General features: G+C 34.3%; 1 protein-coding gene across 10 annotated transcripts in view; it reads left to right on the top strand.

Moving 5' to 3' along the window:
- Window positions 1–17,422, top strand: part of SLC16A7 (solute carrier family 16 member 7) — a 187,753-nt gene that overhangs the window by 91,001 nt on the left and 79,330 nt on the right. For all 10 annotated transcript variants that reach the window (XM_063074585.1, XM_063074580.1, XM_063074582.1 and 7 more), the window contains one exon: window positions 3,776–4,022. In XM_063074585.1, the coding sequence (XP_062930655.1) occupies window positions 3,806–4,022 (217 nt within the window). In that variant the 5' untranslated portion in view covers window positions 3,776–3,805. The remainder of the gene's footprint in view (window positions 1–3,775; window positions 4,023–17,422) is intronic.

Raw genomic sequence — 17,422 nt, 5'->3', positions numbered from 1 at the left:
TTTCACTTGACCTTGTTGCTATAGTTTTCTTGATATTTTTGGTAGACTTCCAACATACAAATGTGTCCCTATGGAGAGAAATTTTCAATTTATTTTCTTAATGAAAACCAGATATCTTTGATTATTTTGATCCATTAGAATATTTTAGATAGGCAGAGAAGATATAATGAAAATGCCTGCTCTTTGTTGGTTTGTTTTTCCCCCTAAATACGTTACCCAATAGTCTTACTTCTAATTCTGTTTATATTATTTTTAGAGTCAGCAGTGATTAGGGAAATCCAATTGCTGACATTATTATTTTAGTTGGGTCAAGTTTGTTAATATCTCTGAGATTTGTCTCATTTAAAAAATAGGAGAAATACCTCGAAGGGCTTTTATGGAAACTAAACTGAAAAAATAAATACTTACTGGAAATAATAAGCACTTACTTAGCATAATAAGTACTCAATATTTATTGAGTCAGATCCCTTTATCCATTTTTGTGTACCTATAGTTTATGTTATAGATTAATTTAAATATCATACATTTAAATCAGAAAGTAAGAGACAAGCAATTTGATCTTATGAAACCATTTTTTCTAATTAATGTCACTGTATCTAGAGCCATGTTTTGTGGGGGGGGGGTTGCGCATGTGTGTATTTATTTATTCAGGAATAACTTATCACAATTTATTGTATCTTGTTGGGAAAACCAAAAGAGTTTGCCTTTCCCATACCATTATTAAATTTAAAAATTTTAAAACATGTATTTTTACCCATAGTTCCCTAATAAAATAGTAGGTGCATTTGTCATTTATATCCAAACTTCTTTTAAAACAGTAATTTGTGATTGCTTTCAAAAAGTAAACATGTACCTAAGTATCACATTGTACCCCATAAATATATAATATATACAATGAAAAATAAAAATGCTAAGAAAGAGACAAAGCATTTCTCAATGTATGGATATATAGACAAAGTATGTAAGATAGATATAAAAAGAATAAAAAGAAAACTTACGGGAGAAAAGAAGATACTTCCTCTATAAATCATGGTGGAAATTAAAGGTTTTATTTGGTAACTTTTAATTGTGTTTACACTTTTTGCCTTTTCCATAGTGTGTAAAACTTGTGTAACCAAAATTTTTAAAAAGTGCTAACAAAGACAACTAATAGAAAATCATAATGTGAAAAAAGCAGTATTTACAATTATAGCTCAATGATTTATAAGATCATAGTATTATTTTAGTTAATCAGAAATATATAGAGAAAAAATAATAAAAAGATACATGCAAAATTCTTAATGACTGTGTTAGGATAACATGAGTATGTGTCATGTTTTTTCCTTTTCTTGGTTTTCTAATGTTCTATTACAGGGGACAAAGAACAGCTGTCCTTGGGCTGGTTTGTAAATCAAATTTTTTTTCGTCACACAGCCATGCCCATTTTTTTAGTATCGTCTATGGAAACTTTTGTTCTAAAACTATCTAGCTGAATAGTTGCAAGAGAGACCAGATAACCAACAAAGCTTAAAATATTTATCATCTGGTTCTTTACAGGAAAAGTTTGCATACTCCTGTTTTGTAATATAATTGTATCAATGTTATAAATTAAATAAAAAGAAATAAAATGTAAACGTTGATCTAATGCAAAAGTGGCAGGATAGTCCAGCCATTTGGTGACACCATGGATGAACCTGGAGGACGTTATGCTAAATGAAATAAGCCAGATACAGAAAGAAAAATACTGCTTGATCTCACTTATATGTGGAATCTAAGAAAGTCAAATTCATAGGAGCAGAGAGTAAAACAGTGATTACCAGGGCCAGGCAGGTGGGGGAATTGGGGAGATGTTGGTCAAAGTGTATAAAGTTACAGTTTTGTAGAGTAAATAAGTCTACAGATCTAATGTACAGCATGATGACTATAGTAAATAAAAACTGTGTTGTGTACTGGAAATTTTCTAAGAGTAGATTTCAGGTAATTATATGAAGAGATGGCTATGTTAATTATATCTAATGTAGTAATTATTTCATTATGTATATGTTTTACACCTTGAATATTTACATTTTTTATTTTAAAAAAATAGTGGATTAGAACCATTTCTACAATCACCAAAATGGAGAAAGAGCAGAAGGCAGTAGAAAAAGCTAATATACCATATCAAAGGTTATGCAAGAATCATTTCATTCCTTGGTTCAGCATTAAACAGGAAGGAAAATCCAGAGCTTTAAGTATCAATTAATGAGATCAAAACAAATAGTGATTAGAGTAGAGTGGGTATGAGAACTCTTAGATATATGCTTGACTCATATAATCTAAAATAAGATTTTAACTTTCAGTTCTGTTATCTGTTAAGTAAAGATTTAGTACTGACTTCCCTTCATCCATGAATTGCTGTAAAATATTATGTTAAGAAGTCTTAAGTATATTTTCCAAAATAAACATAAAAAAGAGTTATCATAATGGTTTTCTACATTGTTACTTCATTGTACTACTCATCATTTTCATATTTATCCTAGTGAAACAATGCTCTACTTATTTTAAGGCTCACTCATAATTTTTTCTGTATGAGTTTTTGAAAGCAAAGTTCTTGGGTATAATCATGCACAAATTAGAAAACTTTAATTTAGGGAATATTTTTGTTCAAAATCTAAGAAGTGCACACAGATCACTGAAAATATTTTAGATGCAATTTGACATGAAACAAAAATTAAACTTCTATGTCTGTTTTCATAGATACTTGTTTAATTTTTGGTAGGTTTTCTGAAAACATGGTAAAATTAGTTTTTATTAACTTATTTCAGAGGTTATCTTGCCAACAGAAGAATGATTCTCTATTTCCCCCACATTACAATTGAAAAATATCCACAAATGGAACCAGAGTAGTATAAGGAAGATACTGAGAAATACTGGCAACTGAGCTAAGGACTAATAAATCAACATCACTCTACCAAGAAACATTGATTTTAGGGAACCAAGATGTTTTTCAATTTAACTTGTTAAATTTCAAATGTATTAAGCTGTATGTGATATTTTTCTTCCACGGGAAAATCGTTGCTCTGTACCGTGAAGCTAGCAATTAAGTGTTCCTACGCATATCCAGAAAGAAAGTCCCTTTTCCACTTCCCTCAACAAACATACCATTCATTTGATTGAGAGAATTTCATTGCTATAAGAAATACATAAAGTGTATCATTCATAAAATCATAGATAGCACCAATATTGGAAATGCATTAAAATTAATTTAATTCCATAGAACCATACAATTAATAATCCTATAGGTTTAAAAAATAGATTTAGGATGAAATGGTTTTAAGTTTTCCACTTTTAATAAATAAGGCATAAAAATATGCCTATCATTTAATTCTTTATCATTCTTCAGTTTTAATACATAGTCCTTTTTAAACTTTGTTTAGAAAATCTTAAAGTAAACATTTTGGATAAAGAAAGTATTCTGTCTTAGTTGATCACACATGTTTTCCTTATGCTTAGAAATAAGATTGAAACCACTTTAATTTTTGACTGGTACTTTAGTTCAGATCTAACTCCTTAACTTCACTTTGACTAATTTTTGTTTCCGTAAATAAATTAAATGCTTTCAATTTTTAGCCTATGATAGCCCATAATTTGTAATTTTTATAATTTTATGAGCATAAATGTAGTAAAAATGTCTGTGAAATATTTATGAAAAATCATATTGTTGTTGTAACTGGAAAATACACTTTAGTGACTATCAAGAGTGATATACAAAAATGGAAATAAGGTGTAAACAGTTATTTTATTTGTTTTTGTATAGGTTACTTGAATTTCCACTAGAGGAGCAGAAATGCCATCAACAACAGGTGCCCAAACCCCATATCCACCTCCTGATGGAGGATGGGGCTGGGTTGTGGTTGGAGCAGCTTTTATCTCCATTGGATTTTCATATGCATTCCCCAAAGCCATCACAGTATTCTTCAAAGAAATACAGCAAATATTCCACAGTACCTACAGTGAAATAGCATGGATATCATCCATTATGCTGGCTGTTATGTACGCAGGAGGTAAGCTTCTTGGAATAAATGGAATTCTGGACTAAGAAAACAATTCCTGCATCCCACAATGTTTTACATGCAGTGTCATGATACATTAAAGCCCTGTTTTTGTATTATAGTCACTTAAAACTAATCAAAAGTATAATGAGAACTGAATTTATAATGATTTTAAGGATTCAATATCTTAAACTATTCACTACCTTTTGAGTCTTAATAAAGTATTTGAGGAATAATTTGCAAAAACCAAGATTTATTAAATTACGGAATTTCCAAGTGAGGCACATTTCCATTTATTTTGGAATAAAGTGTACACTATAATGTTAGTTTTATTTTCTACTATTGCTACAGCTGTTAGAAATGTTTTCTTCTGAATGAAAAAGAAAACTCAAGCTGCTGACAGTTTATATCCCAGAAAGCAAACACCTTAAGCTGTAAAAATTGATTGTTATCATGTATGTTCTGGACCCATTTAAGTTTGTGTGATTGAAATAATTCCTTATCTCTATAGGACTCAATAAGTACGACATCTTTTTATTCAAATAGTTGATTCCACTTCACTTATCTTGTTACATTATGTGTTCACATGAGGGTATGAATCATGAGGGATAATGAATAAATCAATGTATCCTCTCATTTCTGAATGTTAAAAATATTGGAATTATTAGTGCATTATTATGTAACCTATCTCTTTAAATCAATTTTAACAGCAGACCAGACTATCTTTTAGATTTTTTAAAAGTCATTACTTAAAATATATGAATTTTAGAGTTTCATTTTTCAACTGGATATTTGATTTTAAGACTCAGAATATAAGAATTTGAAGAAATCATATAAATTATTTAGTGTAATTTTTTATCTTACAAATAAAGATAATAATGGCTGTTAGTGATGGAGATATAAAATTAGTAATAATATTCAATATTTCTTAGTATTTAATTTTAGGCAAGCCTTCTCTAAGAACTTGATATAACGTAATCCTCTTAACAACCTGTGAAATAAGTATTATCTTCTCTATATTTTATAGCTGAGGAAATAGAGAGGTAAAGTAGCTTTCCCCAGTCAAATAGCTCATTAGTGGCAGATAGAAATTGAGACTCCAAACATTTAATCACTGTGTTCTCTGTCTTTCTCAAATCTTCCTCTTTACGTCTAGAAAATGACAGAGCCACATCTAGGCCAGGCCTTCTGCAAGTCTGACTCAGTTTTATTTCCTACATGACTGCAACGTAATCACTTGTGTGCTACCCCCAACAAGGTCACTTGTTCGGTGACCTAATTATTAATTTTTAAGATATTGTCTCTTTGTTGTACTACCAAGGTAAAAATTTGATCCTGAAATAATCCTATGTGTGTGTGTATATTTGTGTGTGTCTGTGTGTTGGCATTGGTATGTGTTTTCCACTTTTTACATATCAGTGATTTTTAGATTAATCCAGCATATGTCTCACTTATCCTTTAGGTTAAGTTAGAATGATGCATTTTTCTTCCACCATCAAAAGGTATTCTTAAAATGCTATTTGGGCATGTCAATGGAAAATTCTGCTTCTAAAACACTTTCTGAGAATATCCTTTAGACAGTTGCTTTAAGGATTCTAACAATGTTATTTCTATGATTATAGAAACAGTTGATATTGTGCAGTGGGTCTTGTTTCTCTATGCTGTGGGTCAGGTGTTCTTTAATAATCTTTGCAAGAGTAACATACAAAGTCATCTTGACCTGAGTAAGTGCTAAGTATGCTTCTTAAATATAGTTGAAACAGACTCCTCTAGTGAATTGATAGAGGTTCACTGAATTTGGACTTCAAGTCCTGTACATTCATAATTTTATCTCGAGCAGATAGTTGACTCATAAGTAAGACAACAATTTATATAGCTTTTTAGATAAGTCAGACAATTTACTTCCTCTGTTAGTTTTCAGCATACAGCCTCAAAGTTTCAGTGGCTTAAGGCAATACACATTTATTTCCTGCTCAGAGTTGCACCTGGTGGCTATGCCATAACCTAAGACTTTGTACCTCTTCCCTAAATCTCTCCATCCACTGAATAAAGAGTGAAGGCAGGCAGCAGGGAAGATCATATGGGATATTTTAGGGATGCTGGGAAATGCTGGCTTCCTAGAGGAAGAAACAGAGCTGTAGAGCATTCAGCCATTCCTAGCAGAGCTTGCTATCTCAACAATCATTCCTCCTTCAACAGCCACTTCCTGGCTGGAAGTAAGAGGAGCATTAAAATGAAGAATGACATAATTTTCTCAAGCCACTAAATCTCTGTATGAAATTATAATAAGTAAATACTTAAGCTATATTTAATCATAAATATTTTCATTTTATTCATACCCTTGTTTTCCTATTTTAATACATATGGCACAGATCTTAAAGAGCACAAAAGAGAACTCTTTTGAAATTCACTAAGAAAGTGGTAGTTTGGTAAAATAGCTATAAATTTGGGGGAAAAAAATGCCTTAAAATTTTTAGGGGGTAATAGATGAATAAAATATGTCTAAATTAAAAATTAACAGGGATTTTGTATCTGCTTGTTTCAAGAAAGCAATACTAAACACATGAAAATACTTAGTATGCAGTAGTTGATGATGGTAATATCTACATGATATCCTAGTAAGTACTTGGAATGTTGCCTGAAATCCTCAGTTATCAGGACTGAAACATTTTTCATGTCATCTCTGGCCATGGAGAAACATCAGGAATTTCAGAAATTCTGCTACCCAGAAACACAATTCTAAGCCCATTCCCCATCAGATAGAAATGTTACTACCTGCAATATTCACTGTTGAATGTAGATCTCATATATTTACATGGTTTGTTGGAAATAATATCCATGTCTTACCCTGATAGTTTTTAATCTTTTAACAAAAAATAATTGGCCCGTAAACTATAATCTCAATGTAAAAACAATTTTCCTTCTGTGGATGCAGATAATTTTTTAAGAAACATAACTATTTAGAACAAAAAGTCTGGTGGATTCAATTAATCTAAGACACAGATATTAGTCCTGCTGTGCACTTTGCAGTGTTTTTCTCAAGTCTGGTCCACAGATTTTCTGCTTCTGGACCATGGGTCTCTTGCTAAAAACACATAATGTTAGGCTGTATCTTAAACCCCCTTTTATCAAAATATCTATTGCTAAATTCTAGAAACTTGCATTTCAACAAACGTCTCTGAAGACCATCTTACTTTATGTATAACATAGGGATTCATTGTTGTAGAAGAAAATCAATATTTGATTTAAAATATTTAAATTTTCCTCTAGTACTTGAAAGATCTGTATGTATAGAGGCCTTTTAGGTTGATGATTATAAAATAAATTCAAAAACTATGAAATTAAAAGGCATATAGTTTACCATAAACTATAATTTATCTCTCTACCAAGTAACAAATATTCAGTTCAATCTAATGCTAATTTCATTAGCCTGGAGAACATCTAAGATCTGACACACTCATTAGGTCTTAGCACTCAACCTATTAATCACTACAGTGGGGTCATTGAGTAAGATGGAGCGTGTTCAGAGGCCTGGCCTGTGATGTCAGGGCTCGAGTGTCTTGTAGTAATTAGTTGGCATCTGGGCCTTGGTAGCAAGGTATTATCTTCCCTTCTGATGTCTGAATTAAAAATGAAACTAATAAAAGGTATGCAGGCCGGATGTGAAAGAATGCAAATTATGTTTATACCTTACTTCATCCTTAGAATAATGGCATAAAATTATAACAAACCATCTGGCTGTCCATATGGTCTCCCAGAGTTCTAGCAAATTTTAGCAAATAGGCCAAGCAGAGTGGTCACCCCATTAATAAAGCACTAAGCAGAGGTAGAGAACATATTAACAGTTTAAACTTTCTATATTGTTTAGATGGATATAGGGATTTATTTTGTAAACAGTGACTACATAAGATTATCTTTTAGTGCAATGTTTGTCTTTATTATTCTACTGAATGATAATCTAAGTATGGCTAGCTACACAATTGCTGAACACAGATTTTGAGCTGCCAGTTTCTATGAGTACCTCATCTAACTTTTCTGATAATAGCTGATAATAGCTGTTCTGACTTGGAAAATCAGCCATTCTGGATAGCAGAGTTGGCTTTTGTCTTCAAGATAACTTACTCTTCTGTTATGTGTGAGCTGTGACTGCCAGTTATGCTAAAGCGTGCTGGTTTTATGATGGACCACTTTACACAGAGGACCATGCATTAGACCACTTACCTTATTTTACTGGAGGCCAAAAAGCAAAAAAGTTTTAGCATAGCATATTGGTAGCCACTGCAGTGTGTATTTTTCTATTCTTTTTAAAGTTTAAATAAGCTCACTGTGTTATTCTGCTTTGTATCTAAATATTTTGCAGAGTGAGAGATTTATATAGTTATATATCTTAGCAGCAATGGAAAAGAAGCTCATTCCATTGCTGTGTTTGAGATAACTAGGGCTTTTATTTTAGCTTCACAAACCCCTCAAAGTACCAGGTTCACTTGGACAGTCTTGTGTGAGCGGGCAGTAGACTTCTTATCCCTACACTGTGTTAGTTTTTTTTTTTTTCATCCATGAGCATAGATACTGCTACGTTTTTCTAGGAAACATGATACTATGTAGCAGAAACTGTTATGCTCACCATATAGCCACCGTGTCATCTATATTTTCCAGCTTCCCTCTGCTTAGATTGAGGCCAGGTGACTAGTTCAGACAAATGAAATGTGAGTAGAAGGACTTAAGTAACCCTGGACACCTGAATAAGGTGGTTCGAGCTGGTGTTTGTCATCTCTTTCCTTCTCCACTATGACAGTTTGGTTGCATATGACATGGCTACAAGAGAAAGTCCTCGACCTACTTCAGACTTTGAATGAGTAAGAAAGAAATATTTCTTAAGCTTCCAAGGATTGTTATATAGAAGAATTTAGACTATACTGATCATTACAAACATGAAGGCTTGTCATGTAACTACCATATGAGATGCAAATTATTACATGGGGATGAAAACAGTATAAGATGTCCTGAGTCAGTTTAGCTTATATCCTATCAAGAGAATGTTTGTACATGTGCTACTTCATCAGATCCTTGTTAGAGAAGAGGGAGCTTTCAGTGTCTGAAATGAAAAAGGAGCTGTAAGTGAAAATCATTATTGCCAGTTTTATGGGATAAAAGATAGAAGCAGTCACTTTCAAACCCAGAGTAGGGATCAAATTATGCCCAGAGAGTTTTCCGTGATTAAACATCTCTTTGTTCTTCCCAAGACAGGTATGGAAGGGGACAGGGATCATGGGCAGATTACATGTATGCTTAGGCTTTGACAGTATTCCAAGAGATGCTTTCCCCACAGATGCCTGATAATCTAGTGCTACTAATGTCAGATTATTACTAAATGTTATTTTTAGCAGAAAATTTAAAGATGTTTATTGAAATCCTTTCTGACTGATCTGTATACCTTAGAGAGCCTTTCATTTACTGATTTATAAAAAAGAACCTATTTACTAATTTATGACCTGGCAAGAATAGGATTATCTTTCTTGATTTTTGGCTTAAAATTTCTCTAAAACATGTTATTATATCGTTATGTAACTTATGAAGATGTGTTTTGGTTGCAAATAACAGAAAGTTGATTCAAAAGGCCTATGGTCTGAAGAGAAATGTTCATGTATGTAAATCAGAGGAGGAGCACTGGTAACAGTGTCTTCCAGGTTAGCCAGCACCAGTGATTCCATTTGTCCAGCATGTTACACTCTTTCCTCTTTCCTCTGCTTCTTCTGGAGAGGAGCTTTGGTTACTTATATTGGTATCCTCCTCCTGGCACAGGGAAGATGGTTTACTAGCATCTCAGCCTCCTATTTCAGGTTCAAATTTGACACAAGAGAGACTGCCCCTCTTCCCTAAGTATACTTTGACACATTCTAGGGAAGATTGCTAGGACCTGGCATGCTTTGCATCTTCCCTGCAGGCAGTGGATAAATGAGGGACCAACGTTGGCTGAGAGGAACTGTATCTGAAATAGGAAAGGAACAGTTCCCTAATAGAAGGGTGATACTGTTCCAGAGAAAGGAAGGGTTCTGACAAGAAAGCAATGAATACTCACTACTCTACTCTTTTTAAACAGATTAATGTGTGATTTTTGAAGAATAAAGCATGTGCTGATTTTTATAATTACTGATGGGAAACTTTGCATTTAAATACTTTCTCTACAGCTAGCTAGCTAGGTTGTATATCGAAATTCATATAATGTATTTAGAAACTCTGTTGCCTAACGAAATATAATACTTGTAGCCACCCAGAGGACTCAGTTGCACCTTATATGAGTTGGTCCCTAGGGTGGAACTTAGATATGGAATGTCTTCGTATTTTAAAGGGTTTATAAGTGGTTTAATAGTCCAATGAGAGAAGAGCATTGTAATTAAAATAGTGAGCTCCGAAATAATGGATATGAAATTGGGAACTTGCCACTTGGTTGTTCAGGCTACTTTACATTTAACCTTGGATTCTGTATTAGACTGTTTCTGTTGCTTATAATGAAATACTTAGAACTGAGTAATTTATTTAAAAAATGAGATTTATTGCTTACAGTTCAGAGGCTAGGAAGTCCAGAGTCCAGGAAACACATCTAGTGAGGATCTTGGTGGTGTGACAGTGACCCAGGGGTCTCACATTGCAAGATGGTGGAAGGAGAGAGAGCAGAGAGAGAGACAGACTCTCCTCTCTCTTCTTGTAAAGCTCTCAGAACTATGCCCCTGACCACCATTTTTAATCCATTCACTACAGCATGGTCCTACAATCTAATCACCTCTTCAAGGCTCCATCTTTCCATTACCATAATAGGATTTCCCACCCTCTTAACAGTCTCAGTGGGGGCCAAGTTTCTAATACATAAAACTTGGAGGACACAGTTGGGGAGATATAATTCAATCCACTACAGACCCTCAGTTTCCTCATCTGTAAAATCACAGAATGTATACATCTGTGTGCACGTGTGTGTATATGTCTGCTCAGGGTCATTGTCAGTAATAAATACCAAATTTGATGCTTAGGAAATTGTAGTTGCAATTGTAGTTTGATTAACTATAGTTGTTTTTGCTTTTTTTTTTTTTTTTTTTTTAGTATTATCCATTACGCACTAAAACCACAGATAAGGAACAAGGAAGATAGTAAGTCTGACTTGAGCAACCTGTGCCAATAAGGTTCAGAAACAGCAGAAAAAGCAAGAAATAAATAGGTCAATAATCAGTTCCAAAAAACTTGTGTGGCTGTTATTCATATTTGCTGTGGCAATTCCCTCATGGCTCTTACTGTTTAGTTAATGGAGTGTACACTGCTCATTCTCTTGGGCCATCCTATACCTTTGAAAATACTTCCAATGTTTAGGGAATTTGCAGCTTCATCATTTTCTGCCTCCCAAAGGAATATGCTGGAGATTTACTTTCTCAGAATTCCTTGCACTTAGGGCACAGACATGCGACCCAGACTCCATCAACCCAGTGGAGCAAGGCCAATTTTGATTCAGAAACTACTGATGTGAAGAAGCAGTTGCCTGAAGGAACACATTCAGTTGAGGTAGTTACAGATAACCCATAATCCATTGGCACAAAAGTAGTGTCAAAGTTTGGGGTCAGTGGACCCCTGGTGTAGACTATGTGGTATGTGGCCATTTGTGGCCCAGTGTGTCCCTACTGGTGCAATCAGTTTTATAGTGTGATTTCGGAAGCATCCAGTCTTGGTTTTTTGATCCTTTCTCATATTCTGTGACTTAACTTTATGTCCTTATTGAATACTTCTTTAACTATTAGGATAAATGATAGATGTGTTTGGAGTTAAGTTTATTAAAGGTCCTAGTGAGGTTTAGTATGAAATGCTTTCCTGAACTATACTAGTTATTTGGAAAACTTTCTATGAATGTTTCTTTTAAAAGAAGGAGCTGCCCTATTTCCACACTCCCACCTCAATAGCATTTATATTAGGATTGAAGAATTTGCAACAGTTCATTTCAATTAATTTTATAAAGGAAATAGAAATCAAATGGCATATTTTCATATGCTGTGAGTGACTTAAGTTTAATGGATTATGTAAGAGAATTCAAAGTAAATACACTTTGAATACTTTTTTATTACAATAATAGTGATTTTTGCCAGAGTAATTGCACTATTCCAGACAGGTTTTTAAATGATTAATCTAGACAGTTGCCCTTGAACAGGCTGCAGGAGTGTGGTTCATAGATTTGACCCTAAAGTGAAGCCCTGGCAATGGCAGAAACTGGTCTTGTACAATCATTGCACAAGTATCGATTTGCCGTCATGAGAAATGGGGATGTCCAGGTAGTCTAGTTTCACAATTAAGGAGAAAACCTTATATAATTTCACTTATTTGTTTATTTATTCCACAGATATACATTGACCATCTACAATGTGCAAAACACTGGTGTGGCATGGTGAAAGCCACACAGAGACCTGAGACACAGGCTATGCTTTCAGGACATGAAACAGCTGTTTACACCTTTCCTTATTTAATTATAGTTTTGATAGGTATTAGTGAAGAAACACAGCAGGTACCATGCAACTGCATAAAATGGAAACAGATCTCATAACTGAGCGACTGGGAAATATTTCTTTGAGCTGAACTTGAAGGATGCATCATTACTCACGGGAAGGGAAGTGTCTGAGGCAGAAGAAACAGTAGTTGTGAAAGTCTTAGCAGAATTATGAAGGGTTGTAGTAATCCAAAGGGGGTTGACGTGATTGACAAAGGGTGATGAGATGGAGAAAAGTGTAGGTGATGGCATAAAACCTACTGGAAATGATACTGGGACACATATTTTATGTCCATGTAGACACATGAGAAAAGGGTCACAAGACTGGCATCTAGGGTACTGTATTAGTCTGCTCTGGCTGCCATAAAAGAATATCCCAGACTGGGTGGCTTAAACAACATAAATTTATTTCCCACAGTTCTGGAGAAAGGAAGTCCAAAATCAAGGTGCTGGTACGCTTGGTTTCTGGTGAGGCCTACATCCTTGGAATGTAGATGCCATCTTCTCGCTCACTGTGTCCTCACACAGCCTTTTCTCTGTGTGTGCATCCCTGGGGACTCTCTCTCTTCTTATACGGACACTATTCATAGTGGAGTAGGGCCACACCCTTATATTTCTTATGACTTCATCTAACCTTAATTACCACCTCCTTAAAGGTTCTATCTTCACAGATAGTCACATTAAGGGTTAGAGCTTCAACATGAATTTTGGAGGGGCACAATTTAGTTCATAGCGGATACCAAAACCACAACTCTGAGTACTCTTCTCCTTTTTAATCTATTTTAGGAGCAAATTTATAGTACAGAAAGTGTTACACAGGCGGTTGTCATTATTCATGGTAGTTATGCTCTATAAAGTTGCCACAAACACTGAATTAAATTCTAAACTGCTGCTCCTAGAGGAAATACAGGGTTAGGGTCCCTGGAGCCTCTGGTCACAACCAATTTCCATCAACAAGCAATACATGACCTTGTTTTCTGTTTAAAAACACCTCATTTAATATATATTGTTGATTCATTAACAATAAAGTTATGGCAAACTACTGTAATTTATTCCTGAACAAAGCTTATCTAATACGTACATTTTCCCCATAAGGCACGTCATAGCCTTCTCGTGCTTAGGAACACTAGCCAGCACTTCAACACTGAGGTCGGGGCGACAGCAAAATCACCATCAAAAAGTACAAAAATGCAGAAAATGTGGCATTACACAGACCATGAAAAGGACACTTGTTTATAGTCTGCAAGTTGGAACGAGAGATCATCGCCTTGTTCAACTTCAGCTGGGAACACGCATATCAGGCAGTTCAGATTTTTCACCACCCTGCACATATCCACCAATGCCTTGAAAACACTGTGAGAATCAATTTTGGTGTTACAAATAAATTTTAGTGAGTAGGCAAATTTGAAACTATGGAACCTGTGAATAATGAAGACCAACCGTATATATGGTATAGTCTTTCTCTGATGTAATTATGCTGTGATGCAATTAAACTGTACCGTGTAACGATATTTGTAATTACCTAATATTTTTATTATAGTTGTTTTATTTGTTGTTTTTGATGCTGGGATAAGCCTTCCCAACATAATTTACATTAGCATTTATGTAATTAGGTGTTGATTATCACCCTGTATTTTATTGAAGTTCTTCTTAAAGGAACACAACTTTCTTAAGCTGTTAAACTACTAGTAATTACACTTAGAATCTTTCTAGTCACTAGGAGGATATTAAATACAAAACTTTGGAAAGCTTCTATGTAAGCTTTGATGGATTTTTGAAAACTAATGAATAACTGATAGTCCACAGTCTTTATTCTCATTAGAATGAGCTGTGTGTACTCTGGGAGTTTGATGACTATAGCATTCTGTTGGTTCGTGTTCTGCTTTGGCCTTACTTCTCATGCAATCAATAATCGGGTTAGAGGCACCAAATGGAAGCAGCCTGTATATTTTCTTGGCCCCCCAGGAATGAGTGTGCATTCCTGGAAGGCTGAAAAGGAATAAAACCAATAAACAGAGCTCTCATCTACTTCAGATCCATCTCTTCTTTTCATGTGATGAGTAAATAGCAGCTGTAAAAAAGAACATGAGTGAAATCTGGAGAGTGAACAAAGGAGAGCAGAAGGAGAAACATTATGTGCATGTAGATGATGCAGAGTTTCTTTTAATTTCTCCAGTATTTCACCAGATAATCCATGTCCGTGCCTATGACTTGCATTGATATAGAAATACGAGAATCATCTATAGACCATAGAAATTTAAAGTATCCTTTTAGTCTTATTAATTAGGAGGAAAAAAACATACAGTAAGTTCAAAATGGGATTCTATCACAACTGTTGTAAACTGTCGTGATGCTGTTGGGATGATGAAATGGCACATGTTTCGGCAATGACAGTTGTGAAATCTATGTACTACAAACAACAGATGGTTGCTTATTTGACTTTTGCGCAAGATCTGGGCTGCAGAAACTGCTGTTGAAATAGGTCTTTCTCAGTGCTGCAGATTTCTATTATTTTCCAAAGACTGAACATGGATCTAGAGACTGAGAAACCCTTTAAAGCCTCCCTTTGTATTCTTTGTCCCTGTTGTCTGGGACAAACTTTTTCCCTCTCCATCAGAAATATGCAAAGGGTTGAATTTTAATAACCTCATTTAGAGTGTCCTTGAACACTCAGAGGTTGTCATTAACCTTCCAGTTGCCTCTTGGGCACCAGGAGTATTTCACGATTAGCTTAAAATATATGTAAAATATCTATGTAGAGTTAATTTGGCACTTTCAGATAAAGAAAAACAAGTTTAATGAGATGACTGAGATAAAATGAACTATAAGCCTTTCTCATAAACACCGCTTCACACAAGAAATATTAAGTACCTTTATGTTGTGGCAAAAATATTACTTAGCAGTGTTCCTTAAATCAAACATGAATACTTTTAGAAGCTGGATAAAACTTTCCAAAGGCAGCATAACCTCTGCTCTTTACAGTTGGCTCTCATCAGATCAAACACAACTGAAGTAGAAGCTTGAGGCAATTCATGCATGCTTGTGAAACTGTTTTTCCTAACAAAATAGTCTGGCCCCTATATACTATAAGCATTCCAAAATAAGCATGTGGGAGAAAAAATGAAACACTTTTTATTCACTTCATATTTTAAGTTCATATTTGTAACCTCTTAATTTATCTGATTTTATTTTCTTAGATTTATTGAATGAAACAGCAATTAGTTTTGAATAATTGTTAGCTATACTTTTTTTTCTATCTACTTGTGAAGAAACAAAGTTGAAAATAGAAATGCTTTTTTTCCTGTATTTTCTGCAGTCATTCATTTTCCCTAAAGAAAGTGAGCAGTAGTGGTCAGAAAAAACATACCTCACAAAGTATGTGAGTTTCTGTTTGGTTTCAGACAGTAATTTTTTTGTTGCTTTAGCTAAGTCATAATCATTTATTTACCGTGGAGTAAATTTAATGAGGCCCAAATTAAATTAGCTAAATGTATCAATACTAGTTTTATCTTTAATAATACTTACACAAATTGCATGACCTTCCAAATATAACTTTATTTGTTATGGTGTTTTTGCTAAGAGGTGTTCTTTTTGCATTGGAGTCTATTTCATTTATTCTTTTGGTGTGCTTAATCATGAATTTTAAGTGAATACTCCACATAAATTCTTTTTTCAAAATATACCCAAAACTTTCAGAGATGAGTAACTTATGATTTTTACTGAGTTTCTAAGCAAAAGAAAATTTTTTGATTTTTTCTTTTTTTTTTCTGAGAGGCATTAACATAGTGGAATAGAGGTTTAGAGGGTGGAGGATTTGACTGTTTGACTGTGTTCAGATTCCAGTGCTGTCACTTGCTAAGGGAGTAATTCTGGGAAGCACTCAATACCTCTCTGCTACAGTTCCTTATACATAAAATGTCCATGCTTATTTTCATGAATTTATATTTCTGAATTCTGTTGATTAGTTTTATCTTCCCTAACTTTTTTCTTTCTTTTTTTTTTTAGTAGCTTTATTGAGATATTTCACATGGCATACAGTTCTCCCTTTTTATTTTTATTTTTTATTTTATTTTATTTGTTTTTTTTTACTGGTTATGAATATTCATGAGATACAAAGCTGATTGTCACCCCTCATGCCCAAGATGTGAAGGCCAGATCCATACTGGCAGCATGTAATTTACCACAAATTGTGTTGGTATCCCATGTTCCCCACCCAATTATCCCCACCTTATTCCCCCTTCCCCTTTCCCCCCTGCTCCACTTTGTATCCCTAAGAATGTTCTCTCCCTCTGCAAGTCCAACGCACCACTGTGGACTTTCTTTCCCTCCTTCTTTCTCTCTTAGCTCCCACTTATGAGTGAGCACATGCGGTGTTTATCCCTCCATGTTTTGCTTAAACGCAATAAGGACACTGTGGCTATCTGGGCAAAGATGTCTTACAATCTCAACCTGTTTATGTTAAGGTAATGTCCTAGCATTGAGTTAATTTAAGCTGTCTTGAAAATTTTAAATTATCCGAAAATGTGTTTAGCTTCTGCGATGTGGAAACTAGGAAAAACGTATTAAGATGGAAAGAAAGTATCATATGATAATGCCTACTTTGCCTTAGATTTCAACCCAAAAGAATCATAGAAATAAGGGGAAAAAACGATCTAACATTCTGTAACTGTGACCACTTTTCACCTTTCATATAGACGCCTTCTAAGTTAGATGTTTTGATGTTTAGTACAAGTTTTATGTTCATCTTCTAGGTTCCATTTCCCTCATTTTTTGTCTTTTTCAATGAAATAGACTGAGAAAAGCTGTCTGATATGGGAATGTATAAATCACAAGATCCACTGTATTCAAAGAGAGGCTATTGTGCTTTACCACCTTTTGTGTGAATGGCTGTGTA

The sequence above is a fragment of the Cynocephalus volans genome, chromosome 12, assembly GCF_027409185.1.
Source record: "Cynocephalus volans isolate mCynVol1 chromosome 12, mCynVol1.pri, whole genome shotgun sequence".
NCBI classification, from domain to species: domain Eukaryota; kingdom Metazoa; phylum Chordata; class Mammalia; order Dermoptera; family Cynocephalidae; genus Cynocephalus; species Cynocephalus volans.
The sequence above is the reverse complement of the archived record's forward strand: the minus strand, read 5'-3'. Positions and strand labels throughout refer to the sequence as shown.